This window comes from Pelophylax lessonae (assembly GCF_965119305.1).
Source record: "Pelophylax lessonae genome assembly, chromosome: 7".
Lineage (NCBI taxonomy): Eukaryota > Metazoa > Chordata > Amphibia > Anura > Ranidae > Pelophylax > Pelophylax lessonae.
This window is the reverse complement of record NC_138774.1, coordinates 31,743,880-31,757,108: the sequence shown is the minus strand read 5'-3', so window position 1 is coordinate 31,757,108 and position 13,229 is coordinate 31,743,880. Positions and strand designations below refer to the sequence as shown.

General features: G+C 44.7%; 1 protein-coding gene across 1 annotated transcript; it reads left to right on the top strand.

Moving 5' to 3' along the window:
- Positions 1 to 1,364: 1,364 nt before the first annotated feature.
- On the top strand, positions 1,365 to 2,300 carry LOC309560401 (olfactory receptor 6C74-like; the record flags this gene model as incomplete). The annotated part of the gene is made up of 1 exon (XM_082264038.1): positions 1,365 to 2,300. The coding sequence occupies one exon, from the start codon at positions 1,365 to 1,367 to the stop codon at positions 2,298 to 2,300; it is 936 nt and encodes a 311-aa protein (XP_082120164.1).
- Positions 2,301 to 13,229: the final 10,929 nt, after the last annotated feature.

Genomic DNA, 13,229 nt, shown 5'->3' with positions numbered 1-13,229 from the left:
ACTCTGGTTTATGTTTATGGTTCCCTTCCTCAAGACTATCAAATTGTCTTAAAATATTCTCTTTCACTTTGTCACTAGTCTTCCAAGAAAGCCCATTCCCCTTTCTGCTCTAGAATTTTGTGTTTTAAACACTGCAATGCTTTTTTTCTAATATAAACCGTTTTTTTTTGCCTTTACTAGAAAATATTCATGTCCCGATATCAGAAATAACACTTTTTTTTAATCAAATACATTTTTATTGCAGATAAAACATATTTTACATAGAGGAAACCATTGATTTTCAACCCCGGAAATGTCCCCTCTCCCACCCAACACTGGCACCAACAATGGGCATGCAAAATACAAACACAAGCCGATAGGACTTAACCATAAATAATCCGAGTAGTGCTGGTACATATCTTATATCTTGTGACGGTACTCACCGTCACTGGGAGTGAAAGACAGATACTTAATGGTTTGGATTGCTTCAAGTGGGACAGTAATATTTGTCAGCAATATCTCTCAAGGAATTTGAAGATTTAATCCCACTTTACACTGTAAGACCTATAGCCTGTTGCTATGAAGTTTGACTTCTAAAAAATCATAGCAATACATAGATGTGTATTCCATGAACTTCAGTGTAGGAGAAAGGGCAGCTGCCTCTTCTCTCAGGAAGGCTGAAGCTGATGTTGGTGTTGGGCAGAGCTCAGTGATGCCAGCTGTTCTTATCTTATATAGATTATATCCAAAGTACAAAGAAGATACATTCTTATAAGAGGTGTACTACATAATATGCACTTGCATTAATGATATGACACCAGGGTAAACATTAGAAAATATATCGAAAAGCTCTTCTCATGGTTTAATGACGGTGTGCCCTTATGCAGACAGGCCAGATATTTAACAATAATCCCTCGCATCTTCTTATTTCCCCAAAATAGTGAAGAGCCCAGATACTTCATAAAGTCTGCATAACACTAAGACTATTTGCAAAATTGCATATTAGATGATGTGAAGTTCTCTTGAGTGACTGTTTTGGGTAAATAAAAGCTATTCAAAGGTTGGTTAATGGTCCACTATGGGTGAACATATTTTTTATCAACATGTTGTATTACACAGAATAAGGATCCCCAGATCAAATGTTATTCTTCTTCGATGTTAAAATATATTTAAATTTGACTTGGCTATGGGGAAATGTGGGTATGGGGTTGGATTGAGTAAATTAGCAGAGGATTGATTACATTATAGCCCCTATTCTGCAAGTGTGTTGTGCGATATCACCTATGGACCTATGGAAAGACCATTAGTAGGAGGTTGGCAAAAGTATTGTGTTCCCTGTGTCTTGTTGTCTTACTATTTGACACTGCAAATTCTTGAAGTTAAACATGAATGAGAAAAATGAGACAATGGTGACCTTCTTCATTCTTAATGGGCTTTCGGATATCCCCCAATTACAGCTTCCTATATTTTTCCTGGTTCTTCTCATTTATCTCATATCTCTTGGTGGCAACATGACCATTTTTCTGTTGGTTTGCCTAGATTATCAGCTTCATACTCCAATGTATTTCTTCCTGTGTAATCTGTCCATTGTCAACATGACTTCCACCACTGTAACTCTACATAAGATCCTTGTTATCTTTGTAACAGGGGATAATGTAGTATTTTTCAATGACTGCATGGCACAGGTATATTTCTTCGGATGGTTATGCGGCAATGAGTTATTCCTGCTTACTGTCATGAGCTACGATCGTTATGTTGCCATCTGCAAGCCTTTGCATTATTCAACTGTCATGAATGGTAAAGTCTGTGTTGGCTTGGCCATATTCTGCTGGTCATTTAGTCTTCTACAAATTATACCTGCAATGGGTATATTTTCAAGATTCTCTTGCTATGCTTCCAATGAAATTAACCACATCTTCTGTGACCTTGTAGGACTGATGAACATATCCTGTGATGACACCTCTATTTTGGAGCTGTTAATATTCACACAGGGGGTTTTACTTTCAACCTTCACCCCATTTCTCCTCACCTTCATCTCCTACTCATTCATTATTGCCACCATAATGAGAATTAAGACTAGTACAGGGAGATCTAAAGCTTTCTACACATGTTCCTCACACCTAACTGTTGTTACTCTTCACTATGCAAGTCTTGTTTGTCAATATTTCACTCCAATCGGTACTATTAAGTCCAGTAAATTTTTGTCTTTGCTAAACACAGCTGTGATTCCCATGCTAAATCCTTTCATTTACAGCCTAAAAAATAAAGATGTGAAGTCAGCTCTACAGCGGAAGCTCAAGTGTTTTATGATCAATTTTTAAAGGGATTGACTATTAGGTTCAAAGGATATAAATGTATTTAATAAGGAAGATCATGCAGTTCACATAACGCAGCCTTACGACCTAAAAAAATGTAAGTGTTTGTGAAAACATAATGGAAAGACTGTTGTCATGCCTTCAGCTTGGAAGTAATTAATGTTAGTGGAACTTGCAATACCAATTTTGTCCACAAGATGCCACTGTGACAAAGACGATTGTTGGACAGTACTTTATGGTATTTCTTGCTCTCTATTACTGAGTATTAGTTCCACCCCTCTCTGAGAAAATCTCCATTTTAGACTTACCTCATGGAGGAGCAGAGAGCATCTGAGGTTGCTGTGAGAGATTCCTGAACCCCCCTTGGAAGCATCGCTGGTATGCTCAGAACTGTTAGTATATACTCAGTGCATATATTGTTTATGTTTGTATACTGATTGTATGCTTTATCTGTTTATTTACAGTTTCACCTATTTACAATCCTATTTGCATATCCATCTGACTTGTAACCTGTTTCATGTGACCACAATTCTTTCACTGGAATAAAGCCTTAAATTACAAAAGGACTGGTTACTATAGGATTAAAGGTTTAGCTGTATGTTGAGCTGCACACGCCTGGGGCATACGTGTAGTGAGAACAGAACAGTGAAACAGCAGCTATCCAGCAAGTGGGATTTAGGACACAGACTATACAGAGGCCTGCTACCCTGCCAGCGCAGTCATCTGCATATGCAATACAGCAGTCTCTACACAGTCAAGCATTCCTGCAAGCAGCATGTCACATAGCCAGACATCCTCCCTCAAGACAAGGTCCCGAGTTTCCGGCTCCTCTAGATCTTCCTCCGCAAGCAATGCACTCGCCATAGCACGTGCGAAAGCTGAAGCCGCCAAAGCGCGAGCAGCCTTTGCTGAGCAAGAAATGCAGATTAAAAAGGAGAAAGTGAAGTTAAAGAAAGAGACAGAGGAAGCCCTCCTAAAGGTAAAAACGCAGAAAGAGACTGAGGAAGCCCTCCTAAAAACGCAGAAAGAGGCAGAGGAAGCCCTCCTAGAAGTAGCCCTAGAGAAACTGACTGTAGAGAAGGAAGTAGCAGCAGCCATAGCTGAAGCAGACGCCTTAGAATTAGCTGTATACCCGAGAAGTGAACGCAGCAGACGCAGCAATATTCTCGATCCAGCAGCTGAAACTCAAAATTCTCTACAACATACTTCAGATTACATCAATCAACATTTTAAAACGAGCAGTGTCAAAGATGACGTCAAAGAGACAAGTCAAAGTCACCACACGGTACAGCCGCAAGTCAGTGACAAGCCTCAAGCCTGCAAACGGGAGAAATCCGTGCAAAGCGACGTCTCCTACGACAGACTCTCCATAAGTGAGATAATAGAATCGCCTTCTAATCGCCCTCCAGAACCAACGTCCAAGCCAGAACGGTACATCAGAGGCCAGCTTGGTGCCAGCAAAAGGTATGACTACACACAGCCATCTTACCATGACAACACACAACAGGCTAACCAAGCCACCATAGACTTTGCAAGGTACTTTGCACAACGCAAGTTAGTCACCAAAGGACTTGAAAAGTTTAATGACCGCCCTGAAAACTACAGAGCTTGGCGGTCATCCTTTCAAAACACTATCAGAGACTTAGGGCTATCTTGCAGCGAAGAGATAGACCTCCTGATCAAATGGCTTGGAAATGAGTCTGCCGAACATGCAAGGCGAATCAGGACAATAAATATAAACTACCCAGACACTGGTCTTAGAACAATCTGGGATAGACTTGATGAGTGTTATGGTTCAGCAGAAGCAGTAGGAAATGCATTATTCAAAAAACTTGATAACTTTCCCAGAATACCTAGCAAAGCCTACCATAAACTTAGAGAGTTAAGTGACTTGTTAATGGAACTTCAAGTAGCTAAATCCGAGGGAGACTTACAAGGACTTGCATTCCTTGACACAGCCAGAGGTGTCAACCCCATCGTGCAAAAGTTACCCTATAACTTGCAAGAGCAGTGGATTACACATGGATCCCGATTTAAAAGACAGCATGAGGTTCCATTCCCTCCTTTTTCTGTTTTTGTGAACTTTGTGTGCCAGCAAGCTAAAACAAGAAATGATCCAAGTTTTGATTTTACGCTGTTGTGTGCTGCTCCTGTGGGACTTAACCCTCGCAAACCTCCAGTAGCAGTACACAAAACTAACGTGTCTCCTCCAGGTTCCTTTCACAGGTTTGCCAACTTCTCTAACTCAGAGACAAAGGTTAACGATCCTGGTAAGCAGTGTCCCTTGCATCGGAAGCCACATCCTCTCCTAAAATGCAGAGCCTTCAGAGAGAAAACCCTGCAGGACCGCAAGGCCTTCCTCAAGGAGAACCACATCTGCTACAGGTGCTGCTCTTCAACATCTCATCTCGCCAAGGACTGTAAGGTCAGTTTAAAATGCACAGAATGTGACAGCTCAGATCACAACACAGGGTTACATCCGGGGCCAGCTCCATGGACTTTACAACACACCCTCAGCACTAGTGAGCACGGCGGGGAGAAGGAGCACACCACCACAACTACACCAGAGGTCACTTCACAATGTACAGAGATCTGCAAAGGAGCCATAGGTGGTAGGTCCTGCTCCAAAATCTGCCTAGTCAGAGTCTACCCAGCAGGCCAAAAAGAAAAAGCTATTAAGCTTTATGTAATCCTGGATGACCAAAGTAATAAGTCATTAGCCAGCTCAACTTTCTTTGACATGTTCAGCATTAAAGGCCCCAGCATTCCCTACTCCTTAAAAACTTGTGCAGGAATAGTGGAGACGGCTGGTAGGAGAGCATCCGGCTACCAAATCGAGTCCATCGATGGGCAATCTCGCTTGTCTTTGCCAACTCTTATCAAATGCAATCAGATCCCTGATCATAGATCTGAAATTCCTACACCAGATGTAGCTGCTCATCACCCACACTTGAAACGCATAGCACATCTGATACCAGAACTTGATCCTCAGGCTCAGATCATCCTACTCCTCGGGAGAGATATCTTACAAGCCCACAAATCAAGAGCTCAAATTAATGGTCCCAATAACGCTCCTTATGCTCAGAAGTTTGACCTCGGATGGGTCATCATAGGAGAGGTCTGTCTAGGAAGCGTGCACAAACCTAACTCTGTTAGCAGCATGCTCACAAATACCCTAGCGAATGGATGTCCCTCTCTTTTCCAGCCATGCCACAACCATTTCCTTGTTAAGGAATCAGCCTACGCCACCCACTCATCTTGTCCCTTCACAAGCCTCACTAGTGACAACTTTGCCTGTGACAGTGACCAAGACCATTTAGGGTGCACAGTCTTTCAGAGAACTAAAGATGACAATCGTGTGGCAATGTCTATCGAAGACAAACTCTTCCTGGAAATAATGGAGCAAGGTCTAGTCAAAGACAGCACAAACAGCTGGGTTGCACCTCTTCCCTTCAGACCACAGAGACAATGCTTACCCAATAACAAAGAACAAGCTTTACAACGTTTTGCTTCCCTTAGACGTAATTTACAAAGAAAGCCAGAGATGAGGGAACATTTCTTTTCTTTCATGGGGAAGATCTTTGAGAATGGTCATGCCGAGGTGGCTCCCACCCCTAAAGACTCTGAAGAGTGTTGGTACCTCCCTATATTCGGAGTGTACCATCCTAAAAAGCCAGGTCAAATTAGAGTAGTGTTTGAGTCTAGTGCCAAATACAAGGGTATCTCCTTAAACGATGTCCTCTTGACAGGCCCAGACCTTAACAACAAACTCCTGGGAGTGCTCTTACGCTTCCGCAAAGATTCTATTGCCTTCATAGCTGACATCCAGCAGATGTTCCATTGTTTCTTGGTCAGAGAGGAAGACAGGAACTTCCTAAGGTTCCTTTGGTTCCAAGACAATGATCCTTCCAAAGATATCTCAGAGTATCGCATGAGGGTACACATCTTTGGCAATAGCCCTTCACCTGCAGTCGCTATCTACGGACTCAGACATTCCGCTCAAGAAGGTGAACTTGAGTTTGGCTCAGATGCAAGACAATTCGTAGAGAAAAACTTTTATGTGGATGACTGTTTAAAATCCTTACCTTCCAGTGAGTCTGCAATCTGTCTTCTTAAAAGAGCACAGGAAATGCTTGCTTGCTCTAATCTCAGGCTTCACAAGATTGCTTCCAACAGCAAAGAGGTAATGGAAGCTTTCCCCGCTCAAGACCATTCCAGTGATCTAAAGGACTTAGATCTGGGTACAGACTCTTTACCTGTACTGCGCAGGCTCGGTCTACTTTGGGACTTGAAATCCGAATCCTTTACCTTCCAAGTAAATGGAGAAGAAAGACCCTTCACTCGCAGAGGTGTCTTGTCTACAATCAATAGCCTGTACGATCCATTAGGATTTGCGGCACCTGTTACAATTCAAGGCAAAGACTTACTTAGAGACTTGATTCGTGAAACATCCGACTGGGATGCCCCACTACCCCTCGATAAGAGAAACTCTTGGGTAGAGTGGAGGGACTCTTTATCAGTCTTATCTGATCTCCATGTTTCACGCCCATATGCTCCTGTACCTTCTACAAAGATACAGAGTCAAAATCTTTGAATATTCTGTGATGCTTCTGTCAAGGCAATAGCTGCCGTGGCCTACTTAAGGACTGTTGACACTACAGCACGATGCCACGTAGGATTCATCATGGGCAAAGCAAAGCTTGCTCCACACCCTGAGCATACTATACCTAGGCTAGAACTTTGTGCTGCAGTTCTAGCTGTTGAACTAGCAGAGCTAATAACCTCAGAGATGGACATTGACCTTAAGGATGTTCAGCTCTACACAGACAGCAAGGTAGTTCTAGGCTACATCTACAATGAGACCAGACGTTTCTACGTTTATGTCAACAACAGAGTGTTGAGGATTAGGAGATCCGCCAGTCCAACACAATGGCACTATGTACCTACTGACTATAATCCTGCAGACCATGCTACAAGAGCTGTTGCTGCATGTAACTTTAAAGACACAACATGGTTTACAGGACCTGCATGCTTGTACGATGCAGAACAGATTTTTCCTAAAAGTGACACTATTAAACTAGTAGATCCAGACTCAGATACTGACATCCGTCCTGAGATCTCAACATTTCATACTGCAACTTCAGGTTGTCAGCTTAAATCTTACAGATTTACCAGATTCTCAAAATGGAAGACACTTGTTCAAGCTATTTCTTGCCTTATCCACATAGCTCGCGCCTTTAAATGTGACTCAAACAGCTGTGACCACAAGGGATGGCACCATTGTCAAAGGATCAGTTCAGTAATAGAGCTATAGCAGTCTCAGGATCTTATCATCCGCACTGTACAGCATGAAGCCTATGTTAAGGAGATTGACTGTATCTTGAACGGAAAACCTATCCCTAGAGACAGTGCCCTCAGAAAACTTGACCCATTCCTTGATCAAAATGGACTACTTAGGGTAGGTGGTCGTCTAAGACAAGCCAACCTAGAGTCAGACGAGAGAAACCCTCTAATAGTTCCTGGTCACCACCACATCGCTTACTTGATTGTGTCACATCATCACTCCCATGTAAAGTGGAAGTCAAGATCCAGAGAATCAAGGAGACAAAGTTGTTCCTCGGACCAGTTTCTGAACTGATCTTGTTGTTATCATCTGAGGAATAAATAGTGGTATCTGATGATACCAGACAAGGAGTGTCATGCCTTCAGCTTGGAAGTAATTAATGTTAGTGGAACTTGCAATACCAATTTTGTCCACAAGATGCCGCTGTGACAAAGACTATTGTTGGACAGTACTTTATTGTATTTCTTGCTCTCTATTACTGAGTATTAGTTCTACCCCTCTCTGAGAAAATATCCATTTTAGACTTACCTCATGGAGGAGCAGAGAGCATCTGAGGTTGCTGTGGGAGATTCCTGAACCCCCCTTGGAAGCATCGCTGGTATGCTCAGAACTGTTAGTATATACTCAGTGCATATATTGTTTATGTTTGTATACTGATTGTATGCTTTATCTGTTTATTTACAGTTTCACCTATTCACAATCCTATTTGCATATCCATCTGACTTGTAACCTGTTTCATGTGACCACCATTCTTTCACTGGAATAAAGCCTTAAGTTACAAAAGGACTGGTTACTATAGGATTAAAGGTTTAGCTGTATGTTGAGCTGCACACGTCTGGGGCATACGTGTAGTGAGAACAGAACAACTGTCTTTGATAAACTCATTGACTTTCATTTTTGTAAGTACTTTTTGTGATAATGAGGTCTGATGAACCCTGAGTGGGGAGAATGAGGAAGTCATCCTAAACACCAAGCCACCCTCATTGCTCCAAAATTTGCAAGTCAGTGATGAAAATTGTCAGATTTAAATCTTATATCTGTGGTGGACAGCCAGAAACAGTAAGACACTTCATAATAATGCTAACCCCACTAGATCACAACTCAGCCTGAGACATCTCTAACAAAAGCAGAGACATCATAAATCCAATAAAAACATTCCAGCAGCCTTTAGTGTGGCCAAGAGATGCTGGTCTTCATCAAACCTCAACACAGGTCCTTTAGTTGACATTGGCTGCTCAAGCCTTGAGGAAAGGGGGGGGGGGCTAAACGCGTTAGCTGTATTCAATGTTCTTAACAATTGAATGTTACAAAAAGTGAGATGAACTTTTGTGCCAAGCGCCCCTCCGTACACATCCAAGAGTTTGCCATCCAGCAAGAGCTTCCGTCGTTGCTATCAGAGAGGTAGCAGCCTAGGACCAGAACAGAATCCGCCTATACTATACTTCAAACACGAATCTGCTGCTGTGAAGGTATATAAATTGGAACCAACTTTTATTTCTATTGATCTACCACTATCATACACACATCAGGCATTAAAACACTCTAGGTAAAGTGCATTGGACAAGACTCAGGCAGCTATGAGAATGCAGCAGTGTTATTAACCTGTTTACGACGGCCTGCCGCAGATGTACTGTGGCAGGCAGCCGCTCCCAGGCAAATCGCAGTACATGTACGGCGCTTGCTCTCGGGAGTCTAGGGGGCGAGCGTGTGCCGCCGGCCACGCACTCTCGCCCCCGTTTGTCAGCTGGGAAGCTGATCCAGCGGGCAGGCGGCTCCGATTGCCACCTGACACCTGCGATCGTTCCCCACTGAGAGAGAAGGACGGTTGGCTGTTGTAAACACAGTCGACCGTTCTTCTCCCTGGGATGATCACAGAGCGCCTGTGATCCTGCTAAATAGGATCACATGTCAGGTACAGTGGCGGGTACAGTGGCGGCCGGTGCGTTGGGGGGGGCGCCGCCCCCCTATCCATGCGTCTGGCCCCCTAATCTGCATGCAGGGGCGCCGGACGCATGGAGCTTAATGTTTTTTTTTTTTTTGGCATCACCTGATTAGAGCCAGAGGCTCTAATAGGGCGATGCAAAAGAGCAGTGCATCCCGAGTCCACCCATTGTGTGACAATAGCGAATGAAAATTCGCTATTGTCACACGGATCCTCCTCCTGGCCAATCAGGGAGCGCGTCCGATACACGCTTCTTTATTGGCCGCAAGGCAAACCCCATGCGATTGGCCAAAGAGGAGGCGGGAGCGGGAGGACTCGAGGAGACGCGCCGCCGGGGGATTGAAGAGAAGCCGCGCCACTGGGACACTGAGGAGAAGGCGCCGCTGCGACAGTGCTCCAGGGCTCCAGGTAAGTGCACTGGTCTGGGGGGGGCACACTGCATTGAAGGGGGCACGCACGAAAGCACGCTGGTCTCTGCATGTATGCTGGTCACTAGTTACATTGAAAGGGGGCATGTACGCTGGTCACTAGTTACATTGAAAGGGGGCATGCACGCTGGTCACTAGTTACATTGAAAGGGGGCATGTACGCTGGTCACTAGTTACATTGAAAGGGGGCATGTATGCTGGTCACTACATTGAAAGGGGGCATGTACGCTGGTCACTACATTGAAAGGGGGCATGTACGCTGGTCACTACATTGAAAGGGGGCATGTACGCTGGACACTGCATTGAAAGGGGGCATGTACGCTGGTCACTGCATTGAAAGGGGGCATGTACGCTGGTCACTGCATTGAAAGGGGGCATGTATGCTGGTCACTGCATTGAAAGGGGGCATGTACTCTGGTCACTGCATTGAAAGGGGGCATGTACGCTGGTCACTGTGCATTGAAAGGGGGGTCACTGTGCATTGAAAGGGGGCACACTGGTCTCTCTGCATTGAAAGGGGGGCACGCTGGTCTCTCTGCATTGAAAGGGGGCACGCTGGTCTCTCTGCATTGACAGGGGGCACACTATACCTTAATTACTGAAGGCCCCTTTCACACTTTTGCGACCTCAAAGTCACGCAATTTTTTACAGCGTTTTTTGCCGCAAAGCAATGCCTTACATTTTTTCTGTTTGTGCCCCCCCAAACATTTTGAGCACCAGCCGCCACTGGTCAGGTATCTGTGATAGTGAGCCCTTGTAGATTGCCAACTCGGGGTTCCCCAGGGCATGGAGTCTAAGCCACAGCCTGCTACTTCACAAGGGCCCCTAATGGTTGGGACGCACTTGTAGCAAGCGGGAATCAGGTCGTGGCCCCCAGGTACAATACTCACATGTGCAGAGTACAAACGGCAGGAGACAGAAGGAAATCCAGGAAACAAGCTGAGGTCAGGGCATGCAAGCACAGATGGTAGATGAAGCTAGGGTCAGTACACGGGAAACAGACACTGAATACACATATAATACATAAACGGGAGCTCAGAGAACTGGGAATTTGCTCTGACAACGCCGACTTGACTGAGCGTGTCTTATATAGGGGAGCAAACGGGGGGGCAGGCCAGAAAGAGATGGATAGGAAATATAATATAAACCCATAGCATAGCAGTTGATGCCAATAGGTGAAAAAACTTCCAACCTGAGGCTTTATCAGGAGGGCCTATTCGCAAAGCCTAGTTCCGAATCTGATTGGGTCTGAAGAAGCTCACCGGAGTGTGCCAGGAGGATGTTGTGGGAAAGGTGTCCAACTGTCCTATGGTTGTGTAAGTCCGTGTCTTCATCACTGGAGACTGCCTGTGGCTATTAGAAGGAGACAATCCATGATCCTGCATCCATGTGAGTAAAAGACCCAAGTGCTGGAAGTTAGTGATTATGTGAAGCGTTTGGACTTTAGGAAAAGTCCTTGTCACCTGTCAGAATTAGATTCTGTGGGACATTTTTGTGCAGTTCAGCAAGATAGAAGAGTTCTCAAATTATTTGGTTCTTCAGTTTTGGGGTATCCCATGCTCCCTTCACCCCAACAAGTTCATTGTTTCAAAAAGACCCTTAAAAGACGCCCCTAGCCAGTGGAAAAGTTAACAAAAACACTGTGTGACTGGCTGTGTGAGCACTAACTTGGGGGGAAAAGCATCAGTTTCACCAGAGGGGATGCACTACAATATATTTTAGTTACCTTTGTTGAACATACAAGTCAACTTGTTAGTAAGACAAGATGTACACATGCAGAGAGACAAAACATTAAAAAAAGTAAAGCTGGCCATCGAAATTGACCCTGTTCCATCATTAGATCAACTTTTGTCCAGGTTTTTTTTTAAAACTTTTCTCAATCAGCTGGCTGCAGCCAATCATCTGTGGCTGCTGATCAGTGTTGTTTCAGCCGGGTAGATTCCTTTCATGTGTGGATAGAGAAATCCCTTTTTATTGCTTAAGCCCACTGGCTGATCAAAAAAAAAGGTGATCTATGACCAGCTTAAGGGTAAAAAATAACACAACACAATCCTTTTGTACTTACAGTGCCTGTACTAGGCACTTCAATCTACAGTGCTGTAATTTTCTGTAAAATGCAATGCAATATGGCTACTTGGAGGCGTTCTGTATACAGATTGTGTATAGAACAAACCCCAGAAATGTAATTTCCTGCTTGTGTGATTGGCTCACTTATTTTCCAAGAAGTCTGCACCAAGATACAAGTCACCCCTTGCAATAAAAAATGCAAATTTTGGTTAGATATTCCCGAAAGGGAAATCACATCTAAAGGGATGCAGACCCTGCCACTTTGCTCATTTGAAGCCCTGCTAGTGCAGCAGCTGGTTGATAATTATAAAGTCACTCCAATTCACATTCATTTTGCACATGGACTGCTGTGTACTCACCCGCTCCTGGGCGCCCACGGCGTCCTTTGCGGCGGGGTCGCGGCACTCGCCATTCTCAGAGACCTCTCTCCCGGGTCTGAGGCGGTTCCCTCTCTCCCTCTCGCAGCCGAAGTCCGCGGCAAGCACACCGTTGTGGCAAGCACGCCGTTGTGGCAAGATGGCGGCTGCCATGCGGACCCAGTGTTCTGCACAGGGAGGAGGTAGAGGGCTATGGATCTGACAGGGGAAGAAAGGTCAGGGACTATGGTGCAAATCAAGATGGCGTCGGGTCCCTGACTTCCCTTTAAAGCTCCTGTGTGCCCCACCTAATGGTGGGAGGTGGTCGGTCATGTGATCCTGGCTTGGTTATTTTCTTTGCTTTTGTATACCTGCCTTTTGTCCTGTTTCTCAACTCGTGTTCCTGGTTCCTGACCCCTGATCTTCTGTTTCACTCTCCTTGCCTGCCACCTGACCTGACTCTGGATTGATCAACTTCTCTTGCCAGCTGCCTGCCCTGACTTCGGATTGACTGACCTCGCTTGCTGCTCATTCCCATTAAAGACCTCCGTGCCACCACAGACCCTTCTGGACCCTGTCCCCACTTCCAGGTGCTCCTAAGGGTCGTGATTGTAAGGGAGTGCTGTTCCACTGCAATTGGGTTCCGTCACTGCTGCAAGACCCCGGGAGGGTTGTGACATGGACACAGACAAACAAACAGCTATTTCTACAGAATAACAAAAGGTAGATAATGTTTGTTAAAATCCCAGCATGGTACATAGATCACCCAGAGGGTAATGTTTTTTTCTCAACAAAAGT